This window comes from Castor canadensis, chromosome 11 (genome assembly GCF_047511655.1).
Source record: "Castor canadensis chromosome 11, mCasCan1.hap1v2, whole genome shotgun sequence".
NCBI lineage: Eukaryota > Metazoa > Chordata > Mammalia > Rodentia > Castoridae > Castor > Castor canadensis.
Window position 1 is genome coordinate 27,042,198 of NC_133396.1, and position 14,553 is coordinate 27,056,750.

At 55.0% G+C, this 14,553-nt stretch overlaps 1 protein-coding gene across 3 annotated transcripts; it reads left to right on the plus strand.

Moving 5' to 3' along the window:
• Nucleotides 1-1,020: 1,020 nt before the first annotated feature.
• Nucleotides 1,021-11,322, plus strand: Epn3 (epsin 3). 3 transcript variants are annotated; one of them, XM_020156269.2, is made up of 10 exons: nt 1,026-1,325; nt 4,373-5,076; nt 5,943-6,061; nt 6,705-6,785; nt 6,996-7,124; nt 7,960-8,047; nt 8,483-8,752; nt 8,901-9,014; nt 9,099-9,329; nt 9,482-11,322. In XM_020156269.2, exons 2-10 carry the CDS (start codon nt 4,515-4,517, stop codon nt 9,814-9,816), a joined length of 1,929 nt encoding a protein of 642 aa, XP_020011858.2. In that variant the 5' UTR covers nt 1,026-1,325; nt 4,373-4,514; the 3' UTR covers nt 9,817-11,322. The 3 variants fall into 3 exon arrangements, with proteins under 3 accessions (XP_073902109.1, XP_020011858.2, XP_073902108.1); XM_074046007.1 differs by lacking the exon at nt 1,026-1,325 and adding an exon at nt 2,538-2,877; XM_074046008.1 differs by lacking the exon at nt 6,705-6,785 and having other exon boundaries at nt 1,021-1,325.
• The last annotated feature ends 3,231 nt before the right edge of the window (nt 11,323-14,553 follow it).

Here is a 14,553-nt window from a genome sequence, read left to right on the forward strand (position 1 = left end):
CTGGAGCCAGGTCAAGAGTGTCATCACCAAGTAAGACAAAGTATGAGACTAGGGGAAAGAGAGTCCATGGGACTCGCTTCCTGGGACCCCTCACTTTACCTGCCTTGCCCCCAACCCAAGTTGTCAACATGGTACTCACCACGCCTCTTAAACCCTGGAGGCCAGCCTCCCTTGTGCTCAGCCAGAGATTATTTTGTGTCAAACCATATGGCCCTGAGCCATTTTTCTGCGATGGTGGCCCACGCTTGTAATCCCAGCATTCAGGAGGTGGAGGAGGAGGCGGGAGGATCATGAGTGTGAGGCTAGCCTGGGCTACATAGCAGGACCCTGTTAAAATAAAAAAGAAACGATAAAGAAAAAGCAACCAAGCCAAACCAAAAAAGGTCTCAGGAATTTCCCGTTCTTCCTAGAATTTAGGATTGTAGGAATGGGATGGGTGGCAGCTTGGAAAGAAAGGCGCTGCCTGCTTAGACCAGCCCAGCACCACGTGGTTTTCTGCAAATGGCAGGTGGTCTTGTGGTCTCTAGGCAGAATGGAGCAGAAAAGTGGGGGCTTTGGAGGCTTGGCTTGAAGCCCCTTGGATTCATGGCTGGTGTTTCTGGTAAAGACCTCGCAGCCCTCCAACAGCCTCCAGTTGAGACGAGAGAAGGAGGTTCAGAGAGGGCAGGACATCTCTGCTGTTTCCTCTCCCTGAGTTGGGGAGGTAGGGTCCAGTGCTCCCTCAGGGTGGCTGGAGCAGCCAGCTGGGAGCACACAAAGGCCTGGCCCCCGGGAATGGGTCTGCCCTCTGCTTTAATGTCCTCCTGTCATTAAAGGAGGAGGGGTAGGGCATGGTGGGGGTGATGGAGCTGCCTCCCTCTTCCTGTTGAGGAGGCAGGGGAACGGTTAACTCATCACAGGGTGGGAGTGGGTCAGCTCCAGAGCTGTACCTCTCCTCTGGGGACACTAGCAGGCAGGACATGCCACCTCTGAATGCACCGCCTGCCGGCAGCAGGAAGGGGTTAACAACGCACCGCCCTGCGTGCTCCTGTGTCCTGTTACTGCTGAGGCAGACCTGCCCAGCCAGCTGAGCAACTTTCCTCCAGTGTGAGCTAGCCCAGCCGTAGAGGCACCGGGAGAGGCAGAGCCAGAGCCCTAGTCCACTTGGGGACCTGCTGCCCTTCTGAGGGGTCTGTGGCTCCCGGGAGAGGGTGGGTCTCCAGGACAAGGGTCCATGGTGCATGACTCTGGAGCCACTCCCGAGGCTGTGTCGTCCCCGTGCCACGCAGGTCAGAGGGTCCCTGCAGACGGTGCTCAGGCTGGGGCTGAGAGAGCCCGCACAGGAGGTAAGCTCCTTCCAGGGCAGCAGTGGCGGCCGTCCTGAATGAAAGGCAGGCAGGGGCAAAGAGTGGGCTTGGGGTTCGGTCTCTTCCCAAGAGGGAGAGAGGGCAGAGCAGGGCTGCAGAGGACCTGGAGGCTCCCTGTGACTCACAGGAACGGACTCAGGTCCATCACTGGATTTAATGTTTTTGGTGGCACCTAGCATTTTTGGTGGCATTCCTCACTCGGCACATCTCTGCTATTCCCTCTTCTCAGTCCCTGCTGCACATCTAGCCTCAGGGTAGCCTCCAAGCCCACTCCAGCCACCCCAGGGCTGATGAAGCCAGACAGAAGCTTAGGGCTAGTGCTTGTTTGTACCCCTGACCCCCTCAGCAGCAGGAAGGGCACTGCCACTGCCCCCCGGCTGCTCACACTAGGACTAATGGGGGACAGAGGACAAAGAGAGGGTGCTGGCTGGTGAGGGCACACACAAGACTTTGGCAAACTCATGCATGTGACTGGACAGATCTGGGTTCTCTCTTTGAACCCCCACCCTGAGGATGCCATCTGCTTCCTCAGTGCTGACTTTTGGAATCTCTCCACACATCCTCCTCCATCCTGTGGGCCCCCGAAAAGCCACCCTAGCTCTCCTTGGGACCCTGTGTGTGAGACAGGGTTCATATTCCAGCCCCAGTCACCAGCCCAGCCTACTCCCCACCTCTGCTGGTACCGCTGCCTGCTACCTTCTGCCTTCTCCCCATCTCTGAAGTGACCTCCCAGGGCCAGCTTTCTCTGAGTTCTTCCCTCCACCTGACAGGGTCTGGCTCAAGGTCACTGCAGTAATTCCATACCAGCTACCCAGGCTGCCGCTGCTGCTGCTGCCGCTGCCTTATCACAGCTGGGTTTGTATTTCACTCCCTTTTAGTCCTGGGCATATTGTGTTCGATAAAACCCTTTGCTTGTAACACCCTTGGCAGGACTCCCAGCCTCTCCAGCTCCCTCCTTCCCTCCTGCCTTCCTCCTTCCCTCCCCACTCTGTGCTCCTGAGCCTTACCCTGCCCCCTCTTTCTCCCTACCTTGTCCCCTCAAACTCCATGGGGAGTTGGGGGGAAATGGCTTCAGGCATCTCCCTGTGTTTCCAACCCCTTCCTTCCCCCTAGCTCCAACAGAGGTGAGCAAAGAATGTCCACCTTCTTCCTAGCAGAAAAATCCCAGGCAGGGTCACCAGGCCCACACTGAGGGTCTCCCCTCACTATGGTTGGTGTCCTCTCCCCTGGCCTGGCAGGAGGGCCAGGGCAGCCAGGCCCAGGTAGGGTTCTGGTGGAGTCAGGATGCCCAACTGGTTCTGCTAGTTCCAGTGCCCAGTAGGGAGGGGCGAGCGTGTGCTGGGGCGGGCTTGGGTGCACAATTATTCCCCATCTTGACTCTGCCACCACCAGCCTGCCCTCCCACTGGGGAGGTGAAGACAGGTCTGAGTCACTAGCAAGGGGGAGGGCAGGAGTTAAACAAGTTGTGACTGTGGCATCCTCACAGAATGCCTGCCACCGGCTGGAAGGAAAGACAGACAACAGACAGAAGGTAGGCAGTGCTTTGGGCTAGTCATACCCCTGACTCCCACGGGATTCCATCCTTAGGATCATGCTCTCCCAAGCATCTGGGCCCAGATGGGACCTTCCAAGGCCCTGTGGAGTGGCTTTGAGCCCAGTGTTTGTGGCACTGGGGTGAAAAGAGAGGTGTTGGGTGCCTGGGAGCAGGATAGCCTTCTGATTCCTGCCCCACCAGCCTGGGGTCAGCTAAAGCCTAGCCTAGTTGGGGCTGGAGGGAGATGCCTCAAGGTGGAATCTCCATGGATGTGGGAGTTTCGCAGGGGAGGCACAGGCACCCCAGTCCTACTGACATGTGCCCAAGCACACGCACACCCCTATAGACACCACCAGTGTCAGAGGCATGGCGGTGGCAGGGGATTTGGCTTTGGCTTTCTGGTGGGGCCGTGGGAGGACTCTTCTGTGTCTGGGGCCTGGTTCTGAGGTTGTGGGGAGGGCCAGCCCTGAGGCTGATCGGCTCTGATGTGCTGATCCTCCCTCTGCTGGACCATCAGAGGTCTTCCAGGTACTCAGAGCCCAGGAGTTTGCCCTGTGAACTATCTCTTCTCTCGAGCAGCTTCATTCTGACTGAGGTGGGATCAGGATAGTAATTAGATTAATAAATTGCCAAACTAGGTGACACAATAAGTATTAGTCTATGGAGACCTAAATGTCAGTCCCAGCCCTGTCACCTACACACCATGTGACGTGGGCAGGTCACACCCCCTCTGGCCTCAGTGCTTCTGTATACAAAGGGTGGTGGTGGCTGGGTCTCTCTGAAAGGCAGCCTTCCCCACGTGCCCCTTTCCTCGGCCTTCTGGCCTTGCTGGTTTCCTCCTCCTCATTCTTTCTTAGGGTCTCTGATCTTGGCTCTGCCACCGCCTCCTCCCTGATTTTCCTTGTTTGCATATTCTGTGCCCTTTGGTGTACCTATCCTGGACTGTGATTGTCTGAACCCTCTCAGCTGGACGTGGGTGAACCAAGTATGTGGCCTGTGATTGGCACAGTGCCCGGCTCAGAAAACGTCCCTGGGAAATAGATGTTGAATGAATCAAACTATAAAAATTAGAGCAGACAGAAGTCAAAAAGGTCCTGGCAGAAACAAGAGCCAAGCAGGAGTGAGGCGGGGGAGAGGCATTCCTGGCAGTCACATTAGGGTCCTTGATGCATTCAGGTGTGTGTGTAGGGTTTGGGAGGACCCCAGCCCCCACTTACTAGCTCTGTGATCTTGGACAAGTCATTGAATACATTTGCTCACATCTGTGAGTGGAAATGGTAATTATAAGCATCTTGGAGGGCTGGTTGTGTGGATGAGCATGCCAAGTTAGCAGTGCCTGTGCCTGAAGAATGAGTAAAAATAAATGAAATAAAATCAGTGTCCGTTGAAGGCTGCTCCTGACAGCAGGGACTCTGGCCAGGTTCTCTGGTTGGTGACTAGGGGTCAGTGAGGTGGGCCACTGCCCCTAAGTCCCAGACCCTCTCTTCCACAGCCCCATGTGGAACCCAAGGACGCAGCCGCCCTGCTGAGAGCACGGCGGCCCACCCTTCGAGACGGTGACCTCAAAACAACGGTGGCGCTCGGCCCTCCACCTCCGGCGGGGGCGGGGGCCACCCACCTCCAAGTCCCCAGCCATGACGACCTCTGCACTCCGACGCCAGGTGAAGAACATCGTGCACAACTACTCTGAGGCAGAGATCAAGGTGCGTGAGGCCACCAGCAACGACCCCTGGGGTCCACCCAGCTCGCTCATGTCAGAGATTGCAGACCTGACCTTCAACACAGTAGCCTTTGCAGAGGTCATGGGCATGCTATGGAGGCGGCTTAATGACAGTGGCAAGAATTGGCGGCATGTGTACAAGGCACTGACGCTACTGGATTACCTGCTGAAGACAGGCTCCGAGCGTGTAGCCCACCAGTGCCGGGAGAACCTCTACACCATCCAGACACTCAAGGACTTCCAGTACATTGATCGTGATGGCAAAGACCAGGGAGTCAATGTGCGTGAGAAGGTCAAGCAGGTGATGGCCCTGCTCAAGGATGAGGAGCGCCTGCGACAGGAGCGAACACACGCACTCAAGACCAAGGAGCGCATGGCGCTGGAGGGCATGGGCATTGGCAGTGGGCAGCTGGGCTTCAGCCGCCGCCACGGTGATGATCACAGCTGTTCTCGGGGTTCCCCATCCTCCTACACCTGTGAGTGAGCCCTGTGGGGATGGCTGGGACAGGGGGGCGGTCCTGGCTGTGCAACCCCAAGCCATGGTTAACGGTACACACCTCAGAGGGATGTTTTGAGGACTCAGTGAGATGAGAAATGTGCTCCACAAGTCAGTTGAAATAATACTGTTAACTATTATGATTGGTAATAGCTACTAATAGGATGGGGGTAGAGGCAAAGGCTTTGGAGTTGCAGGCCAAGCTGTGACCTGGGTAACCAGCTCTTTGAACCTCAGTTTCCCCATCTGTAAAATGGGGACCATCTTGCCTACTGTTTGATCTGAGAATTAGATGAGACTAGGCCCAGGGATGTCCTTGACCGTTTGCCTAGGTACATGGCATTTCCTTCACTGGAGGACACTCCCTTGAAAATAAGGGAGCTGCTAAGCAGTTCTTGACTCTGCTTTGTCCCCAAGGTGATGGCCTCCTTACCCGAGAACCCTCGCTTCCCTTCCATAAAGCCTGTGATGGCTCTAAGGCTGAGACCTTGTTGGATCACAAGCTCTGTCCTCCCAATCCCCATGGCCACAGGCAAGATGGGGTCCAGCTGGAAGAGTCCAACAGCTGGAGACAGGAGGCCTGGGTTATGTCCTAGCCAGGACACCCCCCGTGTTGTCTACCACCTGCCAAGGTGGCCCTGGTGCCTGTACCACTGGCATTGGCACTGGGTAGAATGGGAAATCTACATGAGGTGACAAGTACACTGCCTGACTTGCTGGTGCCCTCGATGGCCAATTGTTCCCTTTGCCTCAGTTCCCCTCTGTGAGCCTCCGCCTCGTGGCAGGCTGAGTGGGTGCAGAACCATGGGTACTAGCGTGGTCACAGAAGCCATGTGTTTGTTGCAGCTGCTTCCTCATCCCCCCGTTATACCTCGGACCTGGAGCAGGCGCGGCCTCAGACGTCAGGAGAAGAGGAGCTGCAACTACAGCTGGCGCTGGCCATGAGCCGCGAGGAGGCCGAGAAGGTGGGTCCTGCTGCTGTGTGGGGTGAGCTGCGGAGAGAGAAGGGAGGCATACCTGGTGTCCCCCAGCTTGGCTCAGCCTCCTGAAGCCTCACTCCTGTTCCCAAGAACAGCACAGGACCTGTGTCCCTGGGCTTGGCCCAGGCTGGCTCAGCCTCCCACATCCAGTGCTCTTGGCTGGGTGTAAAAAGGGCATTCAGTGTATGGTTGGGGTACGTGGTTTTCTTAGGGGCCCCTGCTACCTAAGAGGTGTGATAGACACATTCCTAGGAATGTTTCCTAGAAACACTGGGATTGCTGTGCCCCTGCCAGCTGTTCTTTTGGGAGAACAGGGACAGTACCCCTATAGCCTTTTCTTTGCCAGTACCCCTGGCGATCTGGGCAGACTGGGCAAGAAGCAACTGGGCCTCACATGGCATGGTTAGAGGAGCTTTCAAGGCACCCGGAAGGAAAAGATCCAGCTTCCTAATTCTTAAGCCCACCTCAGATCCAGGCAAAAGGAGATGACCAAATCCTCACTGCCCACCCCCACTCATCGCAGGATTTCTGTCTCCTGAGTAGGATGCCTCTTGTTAGGGCTGTCCTCCCCTCTAGCCCAGGAGTGAGGGCCCTGGTCCAAGTTCACCACTCTTTTCCTCCCTCGCAGCCAGTCCCCCCAGCCTCCCACAGGGATGAGGACCTGCAACTGCAGCTGGCTCTACGTCTGAGCCAGCAGGAGCATGAGAAGGTAGTGAGTGGGCCGAGCCACCTGGGATGCAGGTGCTGCTGCTGGTACCATGCTGGTGGAGGTGCTATGGGGCACACTAACCAGATTCTCTGCTGCTCTAACTTTGGTGCCTCCCACCCTGCTCTCTCCTGGAACCCAGCCTTGGTGCTCAAGCCCCCTCAAGTCCAGCAAGGACTGCTCATGCTCCCCCTCCTTCTGTGCCTTCTACAGGAGGTGAAGTCGTGGCAGGGAGATGACTCTCCAGTAGCCAATGGTGCAGGGGCCGCCTTCCACCATCAGCGAGACAAAGAGCCTGGTAAAGATGAGAGAAAGGAAGAGGAAAAGCTAAAAGCCAGTCAGGTAGGAGCAGGACCATGGTGTGTGGGCTGGACAGGCCTGGGAGGTAATTGAGTTGACATTTGTGAAGTGTATAGAACAGTGCTTGGCACTACTTGAGTGTTTATTAAAGCAAAATGCAGGGGTTGCTGACAGCTGACAGCAAACCACAACATCAAAAAGTACTGATCGAGATCCCTGGTTTTGCTGCCACTTATTTTATGACTTGGGGTACAATGTTGTCTAGCCTCAGTTTTCCCTTTTGCACACTGGGCATTGTGGATAATTCCAGCTCTGACATGTTAGGATTGTAGGATACTGTGGGTCAAGACTAGTGGCTGGCTTGGGCACATGGTGCTGAAAACATGTTGAGCCCCCTGGGAGCGGGAGCAGATGGCCACTGAGAATAAGACCCCTTGAAAACTGTTCCTGCTGCCCTGGGTACCTTTGTCCCCTTCCTGCCCCTGTTCATTGTGGCCGCTGTCACTTGGACACTGACCTAGGGAGGTAGGCTTGTTGTAAAAACTCCATCATTGCTCTTACTGCCCCTTTCTGCCGGGCAGAAAGTCCAGCCCTGCTTCTACCTGGTTATGTGACTTCAGGCAAACTGTTTCCCCTCTTTGGGTTTCAACTGGTATATTACCTGTCCTACCTACTTCATAAGGTTGTTATGAAAAGCAGGCACTGAATGAGGAAGTGTTTTATAAACAGGAAGCACTGTTCCGAGGTGAGGGATCATTAAGAGATGTTTGAGGAATGAATAAAGGAGGGAATGAGCTGGAGTCAGGCTGCAGGTCAGGGCCTGCCCTCCCTTTGGGCCCTGCCCACTCCTGAGCCATGATGCCTCTCCCCTCCACAGTCCTCCATCCTGGACTTGGCTGACATCTTCGTACCTGCCCCGGCCCCGCCCTCCACACACTGCTCTGCTGACCCATGGGACATCCCAGGTGGGCATGCAGGCGGGGGTGGGGTGGGGCTGGAAGAGACTCCCAGGCTGGTCCCTGAGAGCCCCTTCCTTCCAGCCATTCTCTGGCAAACCAAACCATGTCCCCAAAATAAGTTAGGGTCACTAGGCAATTCACTCACCTCTTTGAGCTTCACATACAGCTGCCTCTAGGACATGGCTGGAGGGGCACATTTGAAGAGCCCAGCTCATGCGAAACTCAGCAGATGGGCTCTTGTTGCCCTCACCAGCCCAACCCTAATTGTAAAGGTGACTGATGCTGCTGGTGCCTGGGGGGTCCAGGCTCCTTGCATAACTTGCTGAGTGGTCTCCAGTCGGCATCTCACTTGTGAAATGCATCCCACATCTCCCAACCTGGGCTCTGTTACTGGGAAGGGACATGGTGAGTCTGGGATCATGTGTTCCATTGCCATTTCAGGTCTCAGGCCAAGCACAGAGCCCAGTGGCTCCTCCTGGGGACCCTCTGCAGACCCCTGGTCTCCAGTTCCCTCAGGAAACACCCTTTCTCGAGGCCAGCCTTGGGACTTGCTTCCTACACTCTCCTCATCTGAGCCCTGGGGCAGGACCCCAGTGCTGCCTGCTGGACCCCCCACCACAGACCCCTGGACACCAAAATCTCCCCATGGCAAACTTTCCAGCGCTGGGGCTGACCCTTGGGGAAGCTCTGTTGAGACGTCTGACACACCTGGTAAGTGGAAGACAGAAGATGTGAGTGAGAGCCTGAGGACATCTAAGTCCATCTCCCTCCAGTGCCAGGGGGTGGCTACTTTCCCTGGACAGGGGTCAAACCCGCACGGCCCTTTCTGTCAGCTCATGTCATCTTTCTCTTCGGTCAGCTCTAGGGGGTACCTCGACTTTTGACCCATTTGCCAAACCTCCAGAATCCTCAGAGACCAAGGGGCTGGAATGTGTCCAGGCCCTGCCCTCAGGGAGGCCCAGCAGTCCTTTAGGTGAGCAGGAAGCTCTGGGAAGGAGGGATCCCCAGAGTGGGCCTCTGCCCTCATCTCTCCTCTACAGTGGTGTGTTTCTTCCAGAGCTGGACCTGTTTGGAGAGCCCAGCCCCAGTTCCAAGCAAAATGGCACAAAGGAGCCAGATGCCTTTGACCTGGCTATAGTAGGAGAGGTGCTAACGCAGCCCAGCAAGGAGGCGCGCCCCTGCCGGACTCCAGAGTCCTTCCTGGGCCCCTCGGCCTCTTCGTTGGTCAACCTTGATTCACTGGTCAGGCCACCCCAAGCTGCAAAGACCCGGAACCCCTTCCTGACAGGTAGGTCCCCCTAGTACCTGAGCCCTGCGACCTGCTGTCTCGTATCAGCCCATGCCCTGCAGCACCTGCCTTTTCCTTCCTGTGGCTAAGGCCCCATCCTGCCGCCCTTACCCTGCTCCAAGTCCCCACACCCTCTTTCTTCTCGTCGATAGGTCTCAGCGCTCCGTCCCCCACCAACCCCTTTGGAGCGGGTGAACAGGGCAGGATGACCCTGAATCAGATGCGCACCGGATCGCCAGCGCTGGGCCTGGCGGCGGGCGGGCCAGTCGGTGTGCCCCTGGGCTCCATGACCTACAGCGCCTCCCTGCCCCTCCCGCTCAGCAGCGTGCCGGTCGGCGTGACCCTCCCCGCCTCGGTCAGCGTTTTCCCGCAGGCCGGCGCCTTCGCCCCGCCGCCCGCCATCACGCAGCAGCCGCTGCTGCCCACGTCCAGCTCAGCTGCACCTCTGCACCCGCCCCCGCAGACCGGTACCAACCCCTTCCTCTGAGCCGCACCGCGCCTGCGCGCGAAGCCGCGCCCCCTCCGGGCCTGGGGCGGGGCGGTCGTGCAGGTGGAGCTCTGATCCAGGTCTCAGGCTCCTGAAGCTAGAGACTGAAGATGTCCGGGAACTGAGATCACACTCCCATAATAAAGACTGGAACCCACGTCCTCAGCTCTTTACCAAGTGGACTTTTTGTGGGGTGTTGCAGCTGGGTCTGAACCACAGTACTGATCACTGGCAGCCTTGGATCACTACTTCAGTCTGGGGTGCTGAAATACCCCCATTTCCCTCACAGCCCTCTCACCCTCCCCCAATCTCGGGGCCTTCTAGAGGTTCCTAGACTATCACTGATTATGTCATTTCATTCATTCATCATCACACATCACATTGGCCCTGGGGATAATCAAACAGCAAGGAACAACAGGCATTTGCTCGAACTTATTGTGCGTTCTTTAATGTGCTAAGTACTTTAAGCTATAGTTTCACTTAATCATTGCAACAAACCTTTGAGGCAGATAATACTGTTACTTCCACTCAGGATTGGCTATGAATTTTGTACCACCCCAAGCAAAATGAACAGGCAGGGCTCCTTGTCCATGATTGGGGTGACAGGGACAGCACAGCATCAAAGCCGCCCCAAGCCTGACGGCAAAGGTTTGCGGTCTGCATGGTTCCCATTTTATAGATAAGGACACCAGGCTCAGAGAGGTTCCGTGGCATGCTGAAAGTCACAATGCTAGGGCACCATGGGGCTAGGATTCAGATCAGACAGTCTGGTTTCATCGCCAGGCTGGGCCCAAGATTTAATTCAGCAAATATTGACTGAGCACTGCAGATAAAGTGCTGGTTCACCTGGGAGGGATCAAAGAACTGCTGAGCCCACAACCTGAAGTTGCTCAGAGCGCAGCAGGGCAGGCAAACCAGCAGCATAAGATGAAGCTGCAGCTGCAGGATGGCCAAGTGCAGAAGCCCCCGTGTTTCTTTGTTTTACTGAGTCACCTTCAACCCAGCTCCTCCTGCCCACTACACCAGGGCTGGCAAGAAACTCAACCTCAGTCAGTAGAGGGAGGCTGGCCCCTCCTGGGATTAGGAAACCAAGGGTGGATCAGGGCCTGATATTTCATGCTGGGGGTCCCCATGATCCCCCTCAATTCCACTCAATGCCCCCCATCACTGGGCCGCTGGACACTAATGTGTCATTGCTGCCCTGCAGGCAGCCTACTGCTGCTCCTCCCCCTTTGGGGACACAGAGGGCAAAGACTTTCTATAGGCCAGAAGCATCAAAATTGGCAGTGGCAGGAGTGAACACCATGTCACTCTCTATTCCGGGTGGGGAGGGGGAGAAGTCTCTCTGCTTGTGCAGAGGGAAGAAGGAGGCCCAGGCTTTGGCAGACCAGATGGGTCAAAGTGCATACTTAGGAGTCAGACTGAGGTTCCAAGATTTGAACTTAATGATAATCGCTTCCTAATAAGTGGTTGGGCTCTCTGACCTTGAGTAAATTACTTCACCTTGCTGTGTCTGTGCCTGTATTTCCTTGTCAAATGAGACCAAAAATTCCTTCCTTATGGGGTGGCTATGCGGATGTTCCTGGCCAGTGCCCATTGGCCCCATCTGTCTTCTGCTGTACCCAAATCTAATTGGGGGCCTGCTTCCCCTAATTAGGCTTATCTATTTGTTCCTGGGCACTCCCGAGAAGAGCTGTTCTTTCTCTGGAAGAAGTTGGGCAGCCTTGGAGTTCCCAGAGCTGCCTTGGACCACCTTCCTTCTTGAGAGAACTGGAGGCTGGTACCCTGCCAGGCCCCAGGCTGCCACTCCTCATTCTTGGGATGCCTCCTTCTTGGCTCAGTCTTTTCCTCACCCAGCTTTTACCTCAGTTCCACCTGACTCCCATACCAGAGGATGACCTCTCAGCCCCTTGACCTCCAGCTGCCCCTGTCCATGGTCACCCATAGAGGTTGTCATCACCCCAAACGCTCCACACTCAAGGCTGGCCTCCTGTTATCTGATAAGAGTCTTGCTTCTGGAGCTGGGCCCCTCCCTCTGGCATCCCCCAGGCCTTAGGGCTTGCCAGCCCCCCATTCTCAAGACCCCTCGCTATTAATGAACTCTTCTCTCACTCAGCCACATCCTTCTCACCAATATGCACTCCATTAGCTTCATCCATCTTGAAAGTATCTTTCCCCTCGTGTCTGGTGCCCATCCTCCTTCTTCACTTCCTCTCTTCCCTCCTTGCCCAGCCCTCTCCAGGTGATGACTGCTCTCAGCTGGACATCACTGGACATTACTGGGACAGTGTCTGCCAAATCCATACAGAGTTCTGCCTCTCTCTTGCAACCTCAGCCTCTTTATGAGACACTGCACTCTCTGGGCTTATGATCTGCCCAGTCTGAGCCCTCCTCCTCCTCTGTACTTCTGCACTGTCTGACGGACCCCCACACCAGAGGCCTGCATTCCTTTCCCACAACAGCCTCACCTCTGTGCTCCAAGCCTGACCATCTCCACCCCCATACGCACATCTTAAAGGCTTTTGGGACCAACAGGTCCAAAAGTAACCTCATGACCTCCCCCCAGCACACACCCCTGTCCCCTCTTCCATCCTATGGATCATCCTGGACACCTCCTTCTCCTCATCACCAGTCTTGACAATGTTCCTCCTCCACTGGCCTCCAGGTCAGTCCTTTCTCAGCAGTCCCCCGCCCAGATCTCCCCAAACCTCTGTGGATGCCACTGTGGTCTTCTCACTGCCCGTTTACAGTCAACTGGGGAGCCGGCAGGGTTATTTCCTAAGTGCAGCTTCAACTGGGCCATTGTCCTAAGTAAAGCCCTTCAATAGTTTCCACTTGCTCTCACCAAAAATCCCTTTCTCAGTCAGGTGTGGTGGTACATGCCTATAATCCCAGTACTCAGGGGCTGCAGCCAGGAGTATTACTGGAAAACCCATCCCCTGGCCTCAATGCCAATTCACAATTTACAAATAACATGAGCAGGGTTTTGAGGAAAAAAGAAATAAACTTTATTATTCATCAGACGAAGAGGAGGACAGGGAGAGTCAACCTCTCAAAGCACTGTCATCCCACTTCTGAGAGGAAAATGTCTGCTTCTTAAAGGGGAGTTCAGGGGCTCAGCTTGACTGGGTGACCAGGTGCATGTTCACCATGGCTGCTGGCCTTGGTTCTCCAGGTGTCCAGCACCACTTCTCTGAAGCTGTATGTCTTGGCTGGCAGGTTTAATGCTCTGGTGGTCAGAAAGAGATAAGGGGTAGAGAGCTGCCTAGTCTAATTGAAGAGCAAAGGTAGTTAATCTTTGTTACTGGACTCTCCAGCAATTAGGTGAAGAGGAAAAGAAAGTTTCATCAACAAACAGTAAATGGGCCAGAAGGCAAGCTGGCTATACAAAAAGGTTTTTTTCTTTTTTTTCCTTTTGTGGTCCCTATTACATTTTCCCCACTCTCAATTTTTCCTTCCATTCCTGTGGAAAAGCAGCATTGCAATCATCTGTTTCCTGCCTTTAGTTAATTCCTGGGCCCAAGTAAGGAGCCAGTGCTCCTCAGAAAAAACAGCTTTTAAGTCTGTTACAGGAGCATGAATCTGAGGGCAGCCTGCACTACATAGCCAGCTCTAGGCGTAGTGAGATCCTATCTCAAACAACACTCCCCTTCTCAAAAACAGACAAAAATCCCCTTTTCTCATTCATGCCCCCAGACTTGGCCCCCTGATCTCCTCCTTCACCTCCTAGCCTCATCTATTACCTGTCTTCCCTTTGCATACTGTGCTATTCTGCTGCTATTCTTTAGCTCTGACTCACTGCCATGCCACAGGGCCTTTGTACCTATAGCTTCTTCTGTCCACCCCACCCCTGCACTCCTTCCAAGTTTGCTCTTCTCATTCATCATGATTACTACATAAATGCGATTTCCTCAGGGAAGACTTCTCCTTTGTCCTTTCCACCAGATCAGGTCTCTTGCTATATTATAGCCACTCATGACACTTGTCACTGTGGGTGGTCGACTATTAATGTGTATGGCCATTGGATTAGCTTCTGCCTTTCTTAACAGCTTGTGAGCAAAACAGTCTGTGAGAGGAGGAGAATTGTGTTTCTCTCACTGCTTTGCACAGTGGCAGGGGTGGTGCCCAATATTTATTTGCTGAATGTAAGGAAGGGAGCAAGAGTGTACAGCATACAGTAGGATGTAACATTCAGGGAAGGCTTCCTGGAGTGGGTGGGATTTGAGATGGGAAGGCTACACCAAGCAAAACTTGCTTGCTGGCTGGACATCTATCTCAGCTGGAGCCTCATTTCTTTTCTCTCTCTCTCTCTCTCCCCTCTTCCTTTTTTGTGGGACTGGGGTTTGAAGTAGTTTTCTCGCTTGCAAAGCAGGTGTTCTGCCGTTTGAGACACACCTTCAGTCTATTTTCCTCTGGTTGTTTTGGAGACAGCATCTCCATTTGCCCAGGGCTGGCCTGGAACCACGATCCTCCTGATCTCAGCCTCCCAAGTAGCGAGGATTACAGGCACACGCCACCAGCGCCCGGCCTCATTTCTCATCTGTAAAAGGGGTTGGACGAAGTGAACTGAGGCTCCAATATCCCACGGTCCCAGCCTCCCACAACCCTTCCTATCATCCTGCCACCGGGTTATCAAGTAGAGCCGAGCGATCGGCCTGCGTTTCCGCACTTGGCCGCCGGACGGCACTCGGAGACCAGGCAGGAGTCTCGCGTCTCAGCGAGGTCCCGCCCCTCCAA

Excerpts from the sequence above, each read along its gene's own strand:
- Epn3 (XM_020156269.2), top strand. The coding sequence starts at position 4,515 with ATGACGACCTCTGCACTCCGACGCCAGGTGAAGAACATCGTGCACAAC. Across the intron at positions 6,786-6,995 it reads GCCAGCAGGAGCATGAGAAG|GAGGTGAAGTCGTGGCAGGG; the intron begins GTAGTGAGTGGG and ends TGCCTTCTACAG. Across the intron at positions 9,330-9,481 it reads CCGGAACCCCTTCCTGACAG|GTCTCAGCGCTCCGTCCCCC; the intron begins GTAGGTCCCCCT and ends TCTCGTCGATAG.